Genomic DNA, 21,594 nt, shown 5'->3' on the forward strand with positions numbered 1-21,594 from the left:
GTTACATTCGAAGATTTGCATGGCTGCGTTCAGTTCATTATGGGGAGGTCAAATGGGAGAACGCAAATTTCTTAATCACGCCGATGTGAGGGGAATTGGGGGTCAAGTACGAACGGGGGCAGAAACTTTGCTTGATTAATCATGATTGAAATGTTTATTAGGTTTGAAATAGATTCGAACTCTAAATGATACAGGACGATTAGCCGGATCTCAAGGCGCTATTCCTCCATTTTTGTTGCACCACCCTAATAACGATTATGATACCCCTTCTTCGTGCTTGCCAACAAGTATCTTAAAGACAACGTTCAGTCTACAAGCGTGTCTAGCCTCTCGATTGCTCTCTAGTTTACAACCCGAAGACATCATGGCCATGATCCGAGCCAGTATTATAAGCTGACTGCATCCTCCAATGCTTCTCGAATGTTAGGATATTCTCCGTTGCGAACAGCATGATATGCGTCGTGGATGCTCGCAACCGTCTGTCTATCCTCCTCCCAAAGTTCAGAGATCGTTTGAAACCACTCCACTGTCAAGGACACATTAGCTATCGCTGAAAAGTTTAGATTGGGGAATTATGAGGAGCTCATGTACCCATATCTGCAGTAGCGATATTTGTTCTTGGCTCCTCTTCCACTGGAGTATCCAAAGAACTAATATCGCTTTCCATCAATTCTGCATCCTCCTCGTCTGCTAATTTTCTAGCATGCAAAGCAATTTCGAATTTGATACCTCGCTCATCTCGTTCGCGTATCAACGATTCGACTAGCTTTATCAAAGCATGTGTCTCATCCATGAGCTTTGTATCTTCGCGCAGATTTGTAGTCTGCCAAATGTACTCATTGAGCCGTTGGTTGACTTTCTTCGCCTGTTCCTGCCACTCGCGATGCTCCATATACAGCTCGGCGAAGTCATACGAGTGGCCTCCGATGGCTGCATCCCGATTTAATTGATATCTTTCAAGGCCTGGTCGATCTGTTCGAAGGCTGTCTGACTCGTCGAGAGTTATATGTCTCTCATCTCTAGCGTTTATTGAGAAACTTGTAGTTCCGGGTGCAAGTGTTTCGATCAGCAGTTGGTTTCCTGTGTTTCCACGTTTAGTTTGACTTTCTCTTTCCACTGGAATTTGTGATTACGGAGGACTAACCAAGGTCCCGGATTGGAGCTGTTTGTTTCATTCTGCTATCGAGTTTGTTTCAAAGCCATGATACAAATCACTCGTCGTCTGTCGTATGATGTTCGGAGACTTACTTGGACTAATATATTGGTTATTCTGTGGGAACTTTGAATATATGGCTCAGGGAGCGTTCTTCACGAGATCAAATCTTACTACGAAGGAACTTCTGCTTGATCTTGTGGTGTTAGAAAAGCATTATTCCATGAGATATATATATATATGATTTTGATACAGCTTGAAATGATAAAGATTCTTCAAAGCATATTTGCGCAGCTGTATTGTATCAGGGCCGTACCACGGCGAGGGTAATTGACCTTGCACACCATATAGTTGCGGGGGACACTCTCTGGTTTTCCAAGGTACGGCGCAAGCTGGGTACAAATCTGGATAACCATTACTAGCTTGGTTTATGATGGTTAATAGGCCAGATATGGAGCTACTTGAAGGCCAGTGTATTTTGCTTTTATTGATCTCCACAGCGAATGTTTATTGAACTTGATTTTACTCGGGAATTTCTCGTCTTTAGGCAATTTACTCGAGCACTACTGGATTTCCACTCCTGAATCTACGCGAATGGCCGTGCATGATCTCGTTTTCCAACGTCAGGTGTTGGATGCAACAGTTTTAAGATTCTACGAAGTTCAAGTGAAATTTCAAATATAAAAAACACAGTGGAATTTTATCCCTGGCTTCCCACTTGGTATCTTCATAGAACGAAGCTTTCGCCAAAGGCCACGAATCGCTGCCTGAGCTCACAATGTGTATTGAGTTTTATGGTTTTGTGACGTTTAGTTTCACTGCTAAGATCACATTCAACTAGAAGGATTAAGAATAATGATCAGGAGGCAAAGTAAATAGGGATCAACAGTACCACTCAAGCTAGACAATCAGAAAGGTTATTTGAATAGAAATGAAACATTAAAGATAGATTCACGTGGCTCAGATTTCGCCACTTCGAGTCCAACAACATAGCTACATGAATTACTAGAATTCGACCACTAACTACCATGAAACAGTTGATACTGTCTCCTCAAACTCCCACTTCACTCTCCTGATCACGAAGAATCTCATGATACTTCAATCTCAAGTTATTGAGCCTTTTTGCAAGTCTTACGACCAAATCTTTACCTTCGGTCGTAGCAGCAGATTGCTGGGACTGCGGTCTCTTAGCAATCGCCATATCAATGTCTTTATGTATCAAATTAAAAGTCTCGTGCAATTCCAGTTTGAGCTTGTTGAATTCATAGTCAATCAAGGTGACTGCTTCTTGACGCATTTTGGCAGAAATGTTAGGGAACATTGTGCCGCCATTGACTTGATTCGTGATAATCGATATTTGCCGCACCTTCATGCCTTTGCCTACTTTTGAATTACTACGGGAGGGGTCAGTTGCTTGGGTGAGTGACAATGACTAACCTCCTTCGCTTCCGGCTTTACGATAAGCTGACATCATTTCAGCAACGACAAACGACGAAGCATTTGGATCTTCAACGTGTTGTCGAATTGTTCTGTAGAGAAAGTTAGGAAAACTGATAAAAAAAGTATGGGAACAATGCAATACCTTAATCCTCTCTCAAATTCCTGTTGTATGAGACCGAAATTGTATTCTAAGTCTTGTATACGAAAGTCAATCCCATACTGCGTTGGAGCTGATCTACCTTGCCCTATTTCAGCGCTGTCAGCTTTGTGTGACATTCATGGCAGTTCAACTCATTGGTATATTGAGATATCCTACCTTCGATATGAGTCTCCAAATTTTGAAGTTGATCTTTGACCTCTTGTAGGAGGCTCTCCAAATTTATTGGGATCTTCTCTTCAAGAAGATCCCATTTCGTTTCAAGCTCCACCCTCATTCTTTCGAGAATTTCCGCGTTCCAATTTTTATAACCCCGCGCAACAGTGGTGTGCTCTCCGTTGTTTCTACACCACGCATTGTATGATTCTATTGAACTCAAAACACATTAGTCGCCTTTTTGGGTGAGGGTACAAAATCTAAGAGATCATACGATGATGCCACTATCTTTTGTCAGAATGTTTTCGAAAGAGCATTTGAATCGCTTACTTCAGCCCATTCTTCCGCCCTCTTTTTCGCAGCAACCTCCCACTGTATACTTTCCCTATCTTTTTTGAATTCTTTTTAGTACAGTAATCAAATCAATAGGCAAACAGTAACCCACTAAAGAAACCAAGCATGTCCTTTTGTAAGGCATTTCTGAATTCCCTATGATATTTCGTGATTGACTCAGTTGCCTATTGATGTTTAGAGAAATTGCACATACAAGAGTTCTTTTGCTCTTTTTATCACTCACCTCTTTTCTGGAACGCTCGTAGCAGTCCAAGACCAACGTTCCTCTACCATCATCCTGTACTTGAGAGACTGCTTGAACGGAATCCAACCACAGCGTAATTGAATTTAATAGACTTGGTAGCCTTGATCGCATGAAATGCAGTGCCTGCAGAAGTTGAGCACTAGCAGTTATCTTTCGACAAAAGCGACGAAGTTCTGGAATACCACTCTTTTGGATCATTTCATTGTCCTTATCCTCTACATATTCCTCATATGTTGTGTTTGAGATACAAAAGACATCTAGATGCCCGTTGATAGTCTTTTGTCGATACGCGGCTTGAAGTCCCTTGGTAACGTGGCGGTTTCGAGCTTCGATAAAAAGCCACAACTTTCTATCGATTGTTAGAAATAAGTGGCACATTTGAAGAGGGAGCAAAGCAAGCCTCACTTTCGTTCGAGGGTTTCTTTTAGGCTTTTGTCACCCTTGCGCTTCGCGTTCTCGATATCTTTGTCAATCGAGTTCATGTCAATCAAAGATATCTCTTTTCCATTACCAACGAAAGTCCTCTTTGCTGTCTTTGGGTTGATATCCTATGGAGAATAAGTTAAAATAAGAATTTTCCAGCTCTACATAAGTACATACATCTGACCTTGTGCATATAACAGCCAATTTGAAATTGATATTGGTGCCTCCCGATTCCTCCCACGCAAGCGGAACATGGCGTTTGAGCTCACTATATAATGCTGACTTTAGGGTTGTATCAGTAATTGCTCTGGAAATTTTGGTTGCGATGAAGACATGATCACAACTCTGCAAGTACTTCTGTGTTGCTCGAACACGCGCTAAATTAGTATCTTGTAGACCTATAGGGATTCGTCAGCCAGTCGCAACAAACAGTAACAATGGTTATACCTGGCAAATCGGCGAGGACAACGCCTGTTTTCAGCACTTCAGCGTCAAGGTAGACCCGAATGATCTTAGTGAATGGCCAAAGCTTATCCTCCATGAAGACACTAGTTAGTTCTTGACATTCATCAGAAGTATGCGCACTAGCTGTCCATAAACCAGACTCATCGTCTGCAGGAAATTCTATCTTCTGCATCCATTCTAACAATTTGCTCTTGATCCTCTCAAATGAACCTTTCGACTTGTCGCTCAGGAAACTGACATCGAACTCCTCTTGTTGGCTAAACAATGCCTCAAGAGCCGACCATGCCACTGCGGATTCTCTTTCGGTACGTTCCTTTTCATCAGAATCAAGCGCATTGCCTTCATTATCTGAATCTGGGAAAAATAGCTGTCGATAACTCCACAGCAACTCTTCTACCATCTCTTGACGCTCTGGAGTGGAAAGATACTCTACCTCGATTGAAAACGGTTCGAGGGTGCTATTTTTCTTTTGCCTGTACTCTGTGACAACGGAAGTACAAGCAGAACCTTCATCACTCTGAGGTATTGATTAATATTTACTCCAAACCAGTGGTCTGAAGTGAACTCACAGTCCTAGCTAGCTCTGTCATATGTAGAAGCGAGTTGATCAGACTACTCTTTCCTGTAACGAAATCAGCGTTTGATCTATCATAATACAAAATCAGAGGGAATTTTTAGGCTTACCCTCCCCTGATGCACCTAGTATAGCAATGGTCCTAGTACTCGATATATCGCGTTTGCTCAGTCCTTTTGAATCATTCAATAGTCTTCGAAAATTTACATCTCCTCCAAAGACTTTCTCTAGTTTTTCCAGTTCATCGGCCACTTGAATTGCAATATCATAGCTTCTTCCAAGAATGGACTGAAATTCTTTGGTGAAATAGGGTTCGACTGGTGCCTCTTCGTCTTCAACCGTGTATTTTGCGTCTTCGGTTGATGATTCGCTATCAGCAGATGTACCTTCGGACGATCTTCGGGAGTGGCTGATTTGCGGACTAGTACCCCGCACTTCAATGCCATCAGAGGAAAATCTATAGTGAGAATCTTCCACGACTTCAGGGAGATTTTCTGAGCCATTGCTGATTGTGATTTTTTCTTCTGTTACTAGTGTATGTAGAGGCTGGGGTAATTCATGATCTGGTGTCGCAACGGGCTTTAAATTTGCGTTTCGAGTTGGTGTATCTTGGCTTTGTTCTCTCTCCAAAGTTTTGGGAATTACAGCGCTCTCTTTACGAACTCTTGATGCAAATAGGGTTGTGTCAGATACGGGACCAACTTGCGATTTTGGGCTGTTGCTTCTTTCAATCCGATGGCCTGCAGCTGTGGGCTCATCTTCTGAACACTCTGGTGTTGCAGCATGTTCGTCCACCTCACCACTAGAGGAAGATCTGGGGTCCGAACTTTGCCTGCTTTTTGACGTCTGTCTGTTTCGTGATCTACTAGGAAGCGGTAGAATCTTACGTGGAGAGAGGAGATTTGGTGAATTGGAAGAAGTCATTGCTGCTTCTAACCATCAGGATAACAACGCGAGGAAAAAGAAGAAGAACATCAGGCGGAAGCAGCAACCTCATATGGTTAAAAATGGTTAAAGATGCATACCATGTGCCTTGTTCTGCATCAGTTTCAAGAATGCAGCTTTGGAATATTCTAGCCAATGAGAACTCGCTTACCCCTCCCATGAGCGAGGCAGATCGTCGTTGAATGCTACAATACAGGGGTCTATAATTAGAACAAACTGTTGGTACTTGGAGCCACTTGAATTGTTGAGGAATCATTTACCATAGTGTTCTCATACTTCGAGATGAAGCCATGTGAACCTTCACCATGCCGGAAATCCCCAGAATCACTGAGGCCTTTTCAATTTATCTTCAATCTATCAGCAGAACATAAAACAAGTAAATACATGCCACTCGTTGAAACCTTTTGCTTGAACTCGAAATTTCTCTCTGGACCACAATTTTGAGCGGTCTTAGGAATAAGCCAAACATGGCTATCCGCCTTTGTATGCAGCCTTGCAAACGCTAGTTTGCTTGATGACTCCCTCCAATTTGGTGCTGATCACCCTTTTTAGTGATGGACCACACATTAAAAATTGAAGCCAATTTCAGAGAATCGTTCAACTGTTTCAAATCTACTAGACTAACGCGCGTCCAAAGGACTGAGTAATCTTACATTTCAAAAGAGAATATATCACACCGAAAGCAACAATTTCCCAGTGATATTTCTTTTCCTTGCGCTTATGTACAGAGAGTTTGACCGCAAAGAGGAAATCATCCAAAATTCACAGTAAGTATCGTCCAAAGCTTCACAATCTTTTCGCAAATAACTATGGGCGCAATCTTGCGGCTTCTATATCTCCCGTGAAATGTTTTTCGGTTCTGAAATTTGCTTCCCTTCTCCAGACTGCTCCCCCGTTCAAAGCTTTGGCTGCAAATGATGTCTGATCCATTTCATAGTATTTATTGGTACTTCGAATTCCTTCGCGGAAGATCCCTTGTTTGTGGAACGGAAGTGGAGTGAGAAAGGACCTAGAGTCGTTGACATAGGGTTCTCAAAGAGTTTTGTGATCCCAGAAGTTACAATTGACTGTTGGAAGGCAGGCAGTAACAAATGTCAATCCATTTCGAATCATCCCATGAAAGTCTTTGAGCTTTATGAAGACGCTTCTCTTCAACATAAGAATCAGACAGGGCAATCACACCAAAAGGTAAATTACTGATCTTCTCTCATTATTTTTCGGTAGCGTCAGAGTCACTTCCGTTATCGAAAGGACCGTAGACTGACCAAAAGGTATCACGCTTGAGACCAGCTGGCACCAGATTGGTGTTCGTTACTAAGAATGCAGTGGCTCGGCTCACCAAATTCAGTCCGTTCGAGTTTCTCTAGTTTATCGATGAGTCTGAAACACTAAAATGCCTAGATTTACACAATTCAGAACCCAGAACAGCGTCCATCCAGCGAAAGGTATTGTGCTCCTTGTCTTGTGTGTTGTCTTGAGTGATGAGTGATCAGAACCCTGAGATTCACGTTCGCTTTCCATTTCATTTTCAAGAAGTGCGTATTTCTGTTCCAAATTTACCATTTTGTTAGCGCAGGAAAACTGCCATCACAGTTGGAAATTACTGGGAGTGTCTAGGTAGTAAGGAATACTGATAGAAATCATAGTCAGCTTGCGGATGGATATCTCAAGCCGAAGATAATATCCCCAACCATGAACGAATCACTTGTCAGCTGCTCAGCAATCGCCCGGATAAAAATATGAAGATTAGATTCTCAAAAGAGACTCGCATACTGGATATCGGTACCCATAGCGAGATCGCATTCGGAAAGCTTTCTCGGCAAATTTAATGTGGGGTATAGAGGCCACCACTGGCGCTGAGAACCATTCAGAATTATTCCGCCTTATCACACTTTCACCATAGTATATATGACGCACAATTAGAGTACACTTTGATAACGAACACACATTCACCAAGATGATTTTCAGCTAGTTTATATTGATAGTATCGTACTTTATCACCTGCCATTTCTGTGCTCCTCCGATTCCACAGTGCAGCAGAAAATTATGTTGGGGGCAAATTTTTGAACCATGAGATTTGATCTTGGACTGGATGCAATGATTTCGTGTAAGTTGATAAATATTAGTTTATATATACACTTTCCTATTTGGAGGGACAATCAAGGATTGAGATTAACTCTAAGAAAAGTCTGCATGCGCATCCCGATACGTGCATGTTGCTCTATGTTGTTGTCACACCCATCAAACATTCTGAAGCATCCAAGCTTGTTTTTCTCTCTGCTCCTTCAATTCTTCCTCCCCAGAGTTTGATTTTTTCTTTCTCACAGTATTTGCCTACCTCCTCAGATTTGGGAGCCAAACATCACATTCTCTTCTAACTTACTATGAGCGATGTGGACTCCCGTCAATGGTACATCATGGATAATAGAGATAGTTGCATTGTAGTTCACCGTACGTGCAATACATCGTCGCTTTTCTTATCGTAATGCGATGCTGGCAAATGGATGCGCTACTCCGAAGAAATATGCTCATAAAGATCCTTTTTTCAGCATCGATATGTTTGTTGCATTAGCGAAGGCCATGCACAATGGAAGCATGCTTGCGACGGTTGAAGGGCTCTTCACTACACATGGCAAAACATTTCAATCAAACTCTTGGGTAACAACAGTCATTAACACCATGGATCCCTTGGTGATCCAAAAAGTTCTAGCAAACAGCTCGGAAAAGTTTGGCGTTGCACCGTCCCGGATACCGGTAGTAGAGCCTTTAATGCATGACGGTATTTTCACCGCGGACGGTCAATCATGGGCTTATCACAGAAGCGTCGCAAAGCAAATATTCTTTGGGGTCGGATTTTCCGTCATCCCATCACTTGAGAAACATGCGAATCGTTTGCTGGAATTGATACCCCGAGATGGCTCAACGGTTGATATTCAACCACTTTTGAAAAGAATAGTAAGCATTAATGCTGAAATTCAAAGGGTCAATTGCTGAAACATTGATTTTCGATGCCGTTTTTAGATAGAACAACTGAGTTCCTCTTCGGGGTATCACAAGACTCCCTTCTTGCTGGTACAAAGGATGGTTCTACGGAAGGTTTTATCTCGATATTTGATAAATCTTTGATAGGTCTACACACTCGTATGTTTCTTAGCAGATTGATTTTCATCCGTGGGCGTGATACACAGTTGAGAAAAGACATATCTTATGTCCATGCTTCTATTGACAGATACGTTGAAATGGCTATCGACAGGCAGCGGTCATCGGAGAAAACCGTTAAAGAAGTCTCGTCAGGCAACTATGTGTATCTGGATGAGCTCGTCAAGAAAACAAAGGATAAAACGAAACTTAGAAATCAAATGTTGAACCTATTTCTTCCAGCTCGTGATTCTACTTCTAGTGCAACTGGCTTCATATTCTTTCATTTAGCACGTCACCCAGATGTCTGAATGAAGTTGCGCGAGGAAGTTATCAGTATAGATGATGCGCCCATAACATTCGACCTGCTAAAGTCGATGAAGTATCTTAAGTTCGTAGTCAATTAAAGTTAGTATAGCATTCCATTTATATTCGTAACAATAGACTAATGATCTAGGTCTTCGTCTCCTTGCTCCAGCAGGTCTCAGTATCCGAACATGTGGTAAGGATTGTGTATTTCCAAGAGGAGGTGGACCTGATGGTCAAAGTCCCATTCTGGTTCGTCCAGGTACGGAAATTAGAATAGTTTTTCACGCACTACACAAAGACCGAGATATCTGGGGAGAAAATGCAATGGATTTTCGTCCTGAGAGATGGGAAAATCTGCGAGCAACATGGGAATATATACCTTTTCTTGGGGGTGGTAGGGTTTTTCCAGCGCAACAGATGGCCTTAAGCGAAGTTTCTTATTTGGTGGTTCGATTTATGCAAGAATTTAAAACTATGGAGAATAGGGATCTGGAGAAGAAGTTTGCTGCAGGTATTAAGTTATCTATGGAGAGTAAAAATGGTGTGAAAGTAGGATTGAGGTAGCACGATAGGATTGTTTTAGAGGTTCTTCAAATTTTTGGCCTGCAATTTTTGTAGGATACTCAGAAATGCCGCACTTGTGGCTCAAAGAAAAGTAGGGTTTCGATTTCTTCAATGCCGTAATACATTCGTGCCTTGGATTTATGTCCGAAATTTCTTACGGGGGAGGGCAAGCTCGATAGATTATTGATTCGATATATCTGGACGATATATCTGGACGATATAGTACACGTAAGCAGATGCAAAGGGGGCAATTTCCTTTTGGCACTTGGAAGAAGATTTAGCACTAATTTTAAGCTTTAAGAGCAGATCGCCATTCAGTTCCAGATGACACAAATTAGAAGAACCGAGAGAAGTCTGACATGCAACCTAAGATTTTGGGTTATGATTACTAGAAATGCTAATGGTAGCCTTTTTGATTCATTGGAAATGAGATTATCTCAAAAGTGAAACACTATCCCTTCCTGCAGCTTTACGAACTGTAGTACTTGCGCAAGATTGTACCGGTAGATTTTTCGGCAAATGCACGCTGCTATATATTCTAGCTTACCTCGCTTCCGTTCCCTCTGCGCGATACCTTCCTTGACATCACGTCCCTATACCATACCTTCCAAAATCTAGGAGCTACTTGCAGGAGGTTTGATGCCAAGCGCACGATACATATTCTCTTGCTTTTTGAGAGCACCCGCAGACTTTTGATGTCTTGGGGCAACATGTGTATTTCCATCTGCCGGTTGTCCCGACTCGTCTCCAACGCCTTTGACGGCATGCTCAATAGCATCTACCCTCGTCAAGATCCCTTCGATATTCTTAATTTTCTGCTCCATTTTGTCAAGACGAAGATTGAGATCATTGATGTTGGCTTCTTGATTTTTGATGATGACAGCGAGATCTTCCGTTGGTGTGGTGTTCTTTGAGGTAGCACGCTTGGAGACAGTGGGAGGATTCGAAATGAAGAATCTGTTTGTGCCAGATTCTCTACTATGATAGGTAAGTTAGCGTTAGCACAAGCTTCATTCGGAGATAAAGATGAGAAACCAACCCGACCCCACCGTTAGACATGATGTCTTTTTGTGGTAGATTAATTTGTTTATCCAGATCTATGATCGTTTGCCAGTTGAGGACTTTTTGTAGGATCCTTTTCATATGGAAAGAGAGGATGGCCTGGGCGAAGGCAAGCTTTTTGTTTTTATGTCAAATCTCGTAGCAAGGGATGTTGGTAAGAAAATTTTCGAATCAATATTCTTGGAAAGAATGTGATTGAATCCACCGTAACGTAAAAGGCTGAATCAATTCACTATCTCTGTTTCCGCACTTATGAAAGTTGATATCTCGTAGAGGAAACAGAGATTATTATGAATACATAATTTGTGATACAGAAGAAGCGTTCTCGAGCACTTAATCTCTCAATCAGTAATACCTTAGTTGATATAGCTTTGTGTATGTAGGGCAACACGCCAGATAGAGACACTCACTATATCGACGTCAGCTTGCTCGAACCTTCACTTTTACCTGGGGTTGAAGAGCTGTGCGCCCTCTACTTTTATCTTTTCCTGTAGAGCCAGAGTCTGTCCGATAATTTTTTGGTTGGCATCCTATTTAACAGATTTGCCCTCATCTAGATTGTGATTCGATCCATTATTATTGTTCAAGACCTCTATACAGTGTTTCAATATTCCAGCCTCATTTGACCTTATCAGCCGTATTCACTGACTCATGAGATAGAAGGCTTGCCAGATTTGTTAGAATAGATGTTGTAAAGTAGCGGCTATTTAATCTCACCTGTCTGTTACTTGATCAGAGCAAGATTTGCACTCGAAATGATTATCATCATCCATTCAGAACTCTTCGAGGCTCCAATCCAACAGAAGAAACCTGTCAAAATTATGGGCCTCATCAATTAACCGAGTCAATACGGAAATAATGACTGAAAAAGAGAAAAATAGCCAAAAAGATTGGTGAAGAAGAGTGTTCAATGAATGAATAGAAGAATGGAAAAGGGTGAGAGGATCCATAGATGGCGATGTCGTGAGTCAATGCTCTTGTGTGACTTCGGGTGTCCAGTCGATTGTGGAGAAAGAATAGTGAAGAATGATTTTGAGAATATATTGAACAAGTAAACAAATGTATGAGAATTGGTTGGTGCTTGGTATAGTAAGGAAGAGGACGTCTTTCAAGAAAACCAAAGGCTTGAGGTATGGCTAACCCGTGAGCGGCCGATGAAAGGACAGCAAAGCAATTTTCTTAAGGTGTCTTTTTGATTCGATGATGTGCGAACAACTTGCAAAACCGGCTAGGTGTCTGATTTTGTTTTGGCGTGGGAACAAGTGACTAATTTCAATACGTATACTTATTAAGCGACTATCTTATAGCAAGTTTTCACATTTTTCTAACAGGCTTAATCATCATTATCTAATGCTATTGATATTAATACTTTTCTTCATAGCTCATATCAGTTGAAGTCGCGGCTGATACATACAGCAAAACATGGATACCTTGGCTGATGAGAAAGAGTCAGAAGATCATCAGATTAAGATTATGATTTTTTTGTCTAAACTTTTAGTGTGATTAGATTATGATCTAACCTTGTGCTTAACCTTTATGGCAGATTGGGCTGCTACTAAGCCTCATGCTTGCGCAATGTACACCTTTGGACCTTTCACGAAAAAGCTCGTATATCAAATGACTATCTGGGTTATTATTCAACATACTATATTAGCGAGGCGATAGTGGTAGAGCTCATTTCACATAAAAGCTCTGATATATAATTTCATCTCAAGATCTCGAAACAACAAAAAATGATGAAAAGTAATATGATTCGCTACGAATATACTTTTAATTTCATGACATTGATGACGCAAACACTTCCTTAATCTCTTACGTGCTTGCCTGTCTTCAAGCATGTCTGTCAATGAACTGCTATTACAAGGAACTTTTTAAATGTCAACGACTAAAATATCGAAAGTAAGACATTTTAAAACTACTCATCGACCTCTTCACAACCTTTGGACTTTTAGTGTGATAGAAGGTCGGATATCACTCATTCGATGGCATGATCTTCGATGGTTGTTTTGCACAGACAATCATTCAAAAGAGCCGTTGAAGTACATAAATGAGCGATGCATGTACTTATATAGTCTTACATGATATACTTTTATTCTTTTGGAGACATAAACTTGGGGTCAAATTTTACATGTAGCCATAGCAACTTTCTATCCCATATTGAAAATCCAAAGGTCTGATGAGTACCCTTTCAGATACCTAGCTACATTATCTAGCCTCTGATTCAGTATGAAAAAAGGGATTCAACTTTCGTTCTGTTCAAATTAACTCTTGTTTTTTACCTACTTTATCTTTATCTGGCCGCTGTTAACACATCGACATCTCTCCAAGAATGGCACGGTTCGGTGGAGATTCCTCAAGAAGAACTCGAAGTCAAACAGCAGCAAAACAACGAATGACCATCTTGAAGCGGAATTATCAAAACAATGTAAAAAAATTAATAGCAAATGGCGCGAAAATAAAAGGACAAATATAGAGTTAGAGAAGGATAGAGAACTTGACATTTTTCAGTCGGAGAGAGTGATCATCAAGTAGTCTACTCAAGTCATGGGAGGAGATGATGTGGAGAGAGTGTTATATAACTGGCTCGAGCGACAAGTACCGCTGATTGGCAATCAAATTCTTATGGGAAAGTCCTGGGCGGATCATTGTCACAGCAGGATAAAATTACATCCAATCTATACCAAATGACATTGGGAGAGACTACTTTCTTGCTTAGGTGCATAGCAGGGTATAAATCGCTTCATTACACTTTGATCCTGAGTTGTCTATTCTCTCAAATTAACCAAACACGAATATGAGTAGCTAAAATATTTTCTCTTTACGATCGACCTGCCAGAACAATCTCCAATATTTAAAATTACAACCTTGATATTCATGCATAATAAGTTCCCTGGATTGTCGGGGAGGGGGGGGGAGGTGATTGTCTATATGTGATGGCTATCTTCTTGGATGTAAGATAACAAGTCAAATATATCACGATTATCGTTAAACTTATGCATGTTTGAGATATGCTATACCAAATTAATGTATGAAAATATCAATTATATCATAGAATAGTTTTTCTCAATATAGAGAGCCTGATGAAAATGCGATGCTTGTTACCTCTTATTACCAGGCAGTTATACGATGCATTTGAATAGTCAGGTGCTAGTGTTTATATACTGAAACAAGAATTGGTCATTCGTGCGCTATTACGGGTCTGTCACCCTGGCCGAACGGTCAGGTTGACATTGACAACTCCTCCGGGACCTCGTCGACGAGGTCACCGTCGCAGGTCTCTTCTTACTCCCCTGAATTTAATCCCCTTCTTCTTCACCACTCTTTTGCCAATTTATTTTTTTATACATTTTTCTACGCTCAAATGAGGAGTTACAAGTGGTTGAGTATTCTCTGCTTTTTTTTTCCTGGGTTAGGTAATCGAGAGGTGTAGTGAATCGGATAGTCGTGAGTTCTTCCCAATCCTTCGCCTAGAAACGTTCCAATTTGAGAGAAATGTGTCAAAGAAGATTGACGGCACTTTTGATAGACCAATGAAGATCAAGTAACAGCAATACAGTAGTGGTTCTGGTCGGCCTCGACCAAAAAAGTTCACAAGGCGCGCAAGCTCTCTAGAACCTGTGTTGGATGTCGTTGAGGAGATAATTCTTAGTCAGCAGCTCGCTACACTAGCTAATATTCGGACTGGGGCTCTAATAGTGGGTCTTCATGATATAGCGACATTAGACGATTCGTTAAATTTCATCAAATTTGACTTCATTCAATTTTATTCTTCAACATCTCGATACAGCGAAATCTGGAGGAGAAAAGATCTAATTGGAGTATCCGGAGTCGCTGGCTCGGGGGAAAATAGCACAATCTAATACTTATTTTCATCGAATGCGTTACGGGGTTGTTTCACCAGCACTTTTCTCTTCATACATGCATTGAATCTTCCTTCGAAAGATGAACGTTTGTTGCTTTGACTGAGATCTATGCAAGAAAATGAGATAGATCACTTTGAATGCACGTTCTAAAATGATATAGTTGGCAAATAAGCATCAAGATTGATGTACTGATCAATATGCTGTTCCACAGCTTGACATGACAGAAATGTATCTATCATATCAGATAACTGATCCCCATTCAGAAAGCACTCATGTAATCTTTCTTTCAGCCGGCCGAAAAGAACATATCATTGTCATATCAAGAACCATGTGCAACCTAGAGCCCACTCTCCACTTCATCCGCAAACTGATTATCAATAACCTCAAGTCTGCGCTTCTTCTGCGCAATAGCATCATCAAGCTTAACTCGCTCTGCTCTAATCACGCGAACCTGAATCTCATTATCCATATCAAGTTCTTCTTTCTTAAACATTGGCTTTAATCTGTCCGATGCAACCTTTACATCCTCATTCAAAGCCATCTCCCGAGCAAGTCGACTGCGGAACTTCTCTAGCATCGACAGGCTCTCTGTTCCTCCTACCATTCTCGTAAGTCGTATCGCACCCTGTAGCATGAGTTCGACGATGATGATGGGCATATCGATGCAACGGCCGCGACGAAAGACACAGTGTCTAATCTGTCGCACTTTCTTGAGAAGTGTGAGGAAGGTTTCTGCAGTCTCTCCTTCGACGAGTTGTAAAGTGTTATCTTTTATCTCAGCCGAAGATTCGAACATTTCATGGTACAGCTCCAAAGAACTTTTTCCGCGATCACCCCATCCTTCCTTAGCTACCAAATTAGGATGATATTTTCGCAACCAAGAAATGCATGAGCTTGTAAGGATATCTTTAGTCGCTGTAAGTATGAATTTCTCTAGTCCGAGATTTTCCATGGGAGTCTTATCATTGACAGGGATGTTGTAGTCGCGGAGGTTGCAATTCTTAATCTGTGGAGGAGGGTATGGTGCATCGGAATCCCATTCGGAATTGGATGTCTATTCATAATTGGATTCATCTTTGTTCAATTAGCAGTCTTTCATCAGTATGGAATAGAATTCATGTTAAAAATGGATTGCATACTTGCTGCATCTTGCTCTGCGCCTTCGCGACCTGGAGCTTCCCAGAATCCAAACGCACGCTGAACTCCATATATTCTCCGATCACGATTGTAAAATCCTTGACGATGCTTTCGTTCTCTCTTTTTCTTGGCTGGTTTACCTTCGGTCGGGTTTTTGTCCTTTGATTCTTCGCCCATCATCACTGACGGTCCAGATGATGCTTGGTCGAGGTTGGTGTCTTTGGCTTGACTGCCATCAGCTTGTGGCTCCTTGTGTGAGGATGAGTTCCTACCGTGGAAAGACATTTTGACTGTTTTGTGGAATGTACTGTGTGTAGGGGTTCTGAAAAAAAAGTGTTTGTGATGGGATTATCGAGGGTTGGTAGGAGCTTATAACATGTACGCTACGGCAGCTGGAGCTCGGTCTTTTGTTTGATTCTTTGGTTTTCTTAAATTCCGGTCAGTGAATATGAGAAGGCTGTATGACTTCAAATGGATCTTCTAACAGAACAGAGGGACTGCCCCGCTCTAGTGAACACCTTCCAATTAATACCTGAAATTTCCACTTTTTCGTTCCCCAGGCAAAAGGTTCAAACTTGATCTGCCATCCTTAGCTAAATTTCAGCAAGAATACGAGATCATATCACTCCCCTATATACAACTGCATGTCTACAGTGGCAGAACAGGTAGAAATCTAATCATAAATTCTCCAACACTTCACTCGGCAATCACGACTTTTTCATAGCAAATAGAAAGCTACTGATTTCCTCACAAGAACGCATGAAACATTGAAGTAGATAGCTAAAGTAAGGGTATCAATTTCTTTTCATCAACATCTATATTTCATCACCTGCTCGCTTCTCTCTCTCTCCTCCACCAATTTCCACTTCGCTAGCACTACTACATCCTTGAAATAGTTCCAAGAAAGCCCTCCCATCTTTATTTCCTTTTCTTCCCTTCCACTCCTCTCCTCTCTCAGTCATCAAAATCGGCGTCCCACCCACGCTATATGTAGTCTTTCAGTCACCTCGTCTTCACTCTGTATGCCATTATGCCGCCCATCCGGCTTCACAAGTTCACAATTTCCCCATTTCTTCTTCTGCATGACGCCCTTGTTCCCTTTCACGTTCACGCTCAGACACACAATACCAAATCACGAGCACCCAAAGATCGCCTAAAATGAGTATAGAAAAGGCTAGGAAACCTCTCTTAAAGGTCGGATCTGCTCAGAGAACACGACCACAAATCCTTCTCCAATGAAACCCATCTCTCGAATCAGACCCACTTTGCATCGAAATAGAAGTTTGAAAAAGAAAGTAAAATACAAGAGACATTATATTCATACAAGCCATAAAGAAACCGTAGTTAACGAAAGAGTTTTCGAAAAAAGATGTTCGATTCTATGTACAAATTCCTCGTTATCCACCCACACTATCTCCGCATTTTGGGTATCCATAAAAGCAGAGCAGTTACTAATCGCTACAGTTGATATACAAAACTTCGTTACCTTCCTTCTAACCCCATAACCTGTCACCTCCCCGAGTCACTGCCTTTGTACTTTGAATCTGATCGAACAACCAGCTAAGCACAATTATTTTGAGACCGTGTTCTTTTGACCCACTGTTCCATTACCCAGATCTACTTTGAATTCCACCAAATTAACAGTATTACCGCCTCCCATCGAAACATTCATTGCAGATAAGTTCTCGGAGCTTTGTTGATTAAAAAACTTTTGCAATTCTCCTTGTGCGGATACTGCATTATCCAAGTTCTCTTGCTGCAGAACAAAAAGGACTGTGACTCTTGCAAAATCTAGCACCTCCTCGGTAATAGTGAAGACGGCTGTTGGGTCAATAGTTGAGGTTGTCAAAGTTACGGATGCAGTTCCTGTTGTGGTTGGAGAGGAAGTTGTAGAAGGTGAATCAACAGAGGCCGATGCTGCTGATACAGTTTGAGTGGCCTGAGATTGAGAGGAAGTAGGTGTTGCTTGAGTAGTGGAAGAGTCTACTGAGATGATATTTGTTGATATGAAAGTGGAGTCTGGACTTGCAATTGCTCGAATCTCAACATCTGTGGGGTCTGGCTGCGCATTCTTCTTCACCTTCTTGTCTGTGGTAGACGTCACTTCGGCACTCGCATCTCCCATTCTTTCATCACTTCCATCAAAAGTGACTAGAGAATTTTCCGACGCACAACTCAAATTTCCTTTGTTGAATCTTGCTAGAATTGTGTTTTCAAACAAGGGGATCGAAAAGTTGGTTTGAGCAGCCGAAATGAGTCGGGGTATCGAGTCGCCAATGGTAGTGTTTGTGGTAGTGCTTGATGACGTTGTTGTGCAGCCCGCAGATCCTGAGACTGCGCATGTGCTACCTGTAAATCCATCTATGCACAAACAAGTACAAATACCATTGTCAACGAAAGAGGTGCCGCCGTTCTTACAAGCAGTCGAAGTGTTTGCAGTACAGCTTTGTACAGTAGTTGCGGTTGCAGTGGTACTTGTGGAGGGTTTGTCAATTACGAGAAATTTAAGAGGTACGACGACGGCGGCCGCAATTATTATGAGTAGAATTATTAAAACGACAATGAACCCCCAGCAAGGTAAACCACAGCACTTTCTTTGTTTCTTTCCAGGTGCGACAGATTTCGGATCATTTGGATCGTATTCTGGCCACATCGATAAAGGTCGTGGAGCATCGCGGGCAGGTGTTTCACGACCGGGAGGTGGAAATGCTGATAACATTCCGGAGAGGGTAGAACCTCGTCTGTCATAGTTGGGAGAAACTGAGATATGTTAGAGCTTGGATTGTAATAGAGGCACGATCACCACTTACGTTCAATTTCTTTCTCGCTGGGAAAGTCTCTGTCACTTGGAAAATCATCAAGACCCATTCGGCTTCCTGGTCTTTTACCGCGATCCATCATTGACGCCAATCTTGTTGCTCTCCTAATTAGATCCGGTAAACTTGTCAAACTACCTCTTGCCTCTGCATCCCTTACCGCATCAATATTGAGACGTGGTGGTCGACGGATTGCTGATAGCCTGCTAAAAGGTCCTCCCTCGTTTGCAAAGGGCGACTTAGTCCTAATTGAGTCACTAGGTAATGCACTTGCTGCTTGATATGCCCCGAGCATAGCGCTTGCACCCGGGCTCTTTGTTCCATCTCGTGAAGGTAGATCAGTCGTTACAGCCATAGCGACGGTTGGAACTGATTCGTCAGAGCTTGTTGGGGTAGGATCAATAAGGCCAGTGCCACTAGCTAAAGGTGAATTTGGATTTCCTGGCATTGGCCATTGTGTTGATCTTTGAGCTTCTGCGGGACTGAGCATTGATTTTTGTAATGGTGTTGGGCCCAGTCTCTTGTTGTCGGATGGCGGCATAGGCATTGCAGCAAGTCGTGCTGGGTCAATTTGACCTGAGGATCGGGTCACGATCATGGACGGCCTCGCTCGCTTGCCAATACTAGCACTTCTAATCAATCCTCGATCGTCGTTGTCATCCGATCCTCGAGATTCCCGACCTTCTGATACTGCATCGAACCTTCTATCATCTTCATAATCGTCATCATCCTCATCCGATCGATAATAGCCAGGCGATTCTGGTCCCCAACTCGAGGGTATAGCTGCACTTGATGCATATGAACTATGTGAACCTGGGAGTGTTCGTGGACTGAGGCCCATGCCCTCTGACACCTCCGGGATTGGGGAGACGAAAGAAGCTTGGGAATAATATGACGAGGCGCCTCTTCGGGAAGTTGGTGGTGGTCCTAGATTAGCACTTCTCCTTGCCGATTGTGGGATGGCTGGTACGGGAACAGGAAAGTCGGGTATTGTACCAACTGATGAAACAGTCGAAGGACGTGATGATGACAGGGGCGATTGTAATGATTGGTAATTTTGATCAAATTCATCGTCTCGATTTCGTGGCGAGCCACGTGTTTGTGGTGGTGGGTGTAAATTTTGTGGTTGTGGAGGTGGTTGTGGTTGGTATTGAAAGGTTGGGGTAATATCTTGTATTCTGGACGAATCAAGGATTGAAGGTACATGACTAGGTCTCGGTGGTCTCTGAGGAGGTGGGCCGCGATTAGGAGGAGGTTGATACTGCTGAGAATCTGGACCAGGATTTGTTCCCATTAATGGCCATTGTGGTACTTGGGTAGGTCGAGAAATCGCCAGGCCAACTGCACTCTGACCACCATTCTTGAACATTCCTGGTGGATTTTGAAATTTTGCTCGTGGTGGACTTGGAATATTGCTCGGCGATGAAGGATCATAAGGTCTTGGTGCAGGTATCGATTCGGTAGGCCTACCTGCTGCCGCTCTTTCTCTTGCCCTCTTCACCGATCCACCCCTTGTCGGCGCATCCCATTGTTGTTGACTCATCTGATAGAGATATTAAACCGTTCGTACTACCAATGGTGAAATGATATTGAGGTATCCGCAAATTCGGACCAATATCCAATCACTCGGGTTCTTCCGTGTATTTATTTCGTTCGTATCTGCATGAAGCCGTTCCGTTGAGATTATAATTTTTGCACTTGAATAGGTTTCTTTTCCCACCACCCTGCAAATAACCAATAGCTTTTCCTAGGATATGCCGCGCCACAATGAAATTTTCAGCCGGCGATTGAGTTTACGTGCCGATTTTCTTTTCTTTTCCTTTTTGAAAGATGTTGAGGACGAACCTTGATGTTAGAAGGAATACAAGATTGCTAAAGAGCGTAATTTCGGTTCACTGGGAACCGTTAATGAAGATAAAGAAGGGATTGAATATCTATTGGACCGATGTATACTTTCGCATATCAAAGCTCGAAGGTGATTCGTATGTAGTGAATGAAAAGGCCAATCAAGGCAATCTGTAAAGTTGAATGTGCACTGTAGCAATCTTAGAGAGTGTCAACTACTCAAGCACAATCAATTAGTAACTATCGCCAGCGACAAATGACCTGCGCGCAATGAAAGCAAGAGAGCACAATAGAACCAGGGGCAAAAGATTGACTGGAGACGAAGAGGGGCCATAGGGCAAGATACAAGATGGTCTCGGTATCAACTCTCAAGGGCTTTTGGCTAAAAAGAAACTTCAAATAGATAGTGTGCCTTAGTGATCAATTGAGAAAAGTCACAACAGTATGAGATGTGAGAATGATCCGATGCAACGAGGTCGTCACAGCTAAACCAAAAGCCCGAAAATTCCTTACTACGGCACACTACGGGCAATCATCGAATATGTTGAAATCGTTCACATACATTTGGTGTTTCGCAAGCCTGCGTGGATCCTTGAATTGGTATGAAGCCTTCCCTGAATTATTCTTTCTTCTCTCCCGATATCCCCGATAGCTTCCTGAAGTCGAAGAGAAAATGTATAAATCCCTTCGTCGACCTCAAACGTTCTGATCTTCAAACCTGCTTATTGTGGGAGAAGCCAGTCTCTCTGGGTAGAAGTGGAAAGATTGGGTGCCAGTATTTATTTTGACGAGGGAATTTGACTGTATGTGGAAGGAAGCTTTCGAAGCTTGTAGTAGGTAGGTATTCTTTGGTCGTTTCAGAATCGAGATCCTATCGCCAGCCTATTATATCCAAAAAAAAAATGAGCTTCGAGCCCCTCGGTCGATCAAGCAATGCTGAAGCGCAAGG

At 42.2% G+C, this 21,594-nt stretch overlaps 5 protein-coding genes across 5 annotated transcripts; 1 reads left to right on the plus strand and 4 right to left on the minus strand.

Moving 5' to 3' along the window:
- Positions 1-386: 386 nt before the first annotated feature.
- On the minus strand, positions 387-5,890 carry Bfra_007265 (uncharacterized protein; the record flags this gene model as incomplete). Its single annotated transcript, XM_037337639.1, has 16 exons — positions 387-526; positions 592-1,080; positions 1,872-1,920; positions 2,211-2,533; positions 2,591-2,682; positions 2,736-2,838; positions 2,910-3,116; positions 3,181-3,190; positions 3,237-3,295; positions 3,352-3,424; positions 3,484-3,853; positions 3,910-4,052; positions 4,105-4,304; positions 4,375-4,909; positions 4,962-5,014; positions 5,077-5,890. The coding sequence occupies 16 exons, from the start codon at positions 5,888-5,890 to the stop codon at positions 387-389; spliced, it is 3,660 nt and encodes a 1,219-aa protein (XP_037187019.1).
- A 2,511-nt stretch (positions 5,891-8,401) lies between these two features.
- Bfra_007266 (putative cytochrome p450 alkane hydroxylase protein) lies at positions 8,402-9,922 on the plus strand (the record flags this gene model as incomplete). The annotated part of the gene is made up of 3 exons (XM_037337640.1): positions 8,402-8,866; positions 8,947-9,295; positions 9,507-9,922. The coding sequence occupies 3 exons, from the start codon at positions 8,402-8,404 to the stop codon at positions 9,920-9,922; spliced, it is 1,230 nt and encodes a 409-aa protein (XP_037187020.1).
- Positions 9,923-10,536: 614 nt separating this feature from the next.
- On the minus strand, positions 10,537-10,981 carry Bfra_007267 (uncharacterized protein; the record flags this gene model as incomplete). Its single annotated transcript, XM_037337641.1, has 2 exons — positions 10,537-10,900; positions 10,962-10,981. The coding sequence occupies 2 exons, from the start codon at positions 10,979-10,981 to the stop codon at positions 10,537-10,539; spliced, it is 384 nt and encodes a 127-aa protein (XP_037187021.1).
- A 4,203-nt stretch (positions 10,982-15,184) lies between these two features.
- Positions 15,185-16,269, minus strand: Bfra_007268 (uncharacterized protein; the record flags this gene model as incomplete). Its single annotated transcript, XM_037337642.1, has 2 exons — positions 15,185-15,901; positions 15,991-16,269. 2 exons carry the CDS (start codon positions 16,267-16,269, stop codon positions 15,185-15,187), a joined length of 996 nt encoding a protein of 331 aa, XP_037187022.1.
- Positions 16,270-17,554: 1,285 nt separating this feature from the next.
- On the minus strand, positions 17,555-20,343 carry Bfra_007269 (uncharacterized protein; the record flags this gene model as incomplete). Its single annotated transcript, XM_037337643.1, has 2 exons — positions 17,555-18,744; positions 18,795-20,343. The coding sequence occupies 2 exons, from the start codon at positions 20,341-20,343 to the stop codon at positions 17,555-17,557; spliced, it is 2,739 nt and encodes a 912-aa protein (XP_037187023.1).
- Between the last annotated feature and the right edge of the window lie 1,251 nt (positions 20,344-21,594).

The sequence above is a fragment of the Botrytis fragariae genome (genome assembly GCF_013461495.1).
Source record: "Botrytis fragariae strain BVB16 chromosome Unknown tig00000795, whole genome shotgun sequence".
Lineage (NCBI taxonomy): Eukaryota > Fungi > Ascomycota > Leotiomycetes > Helotiales > Sclerotiniaceae > Botrytis > Botrytis fragariae.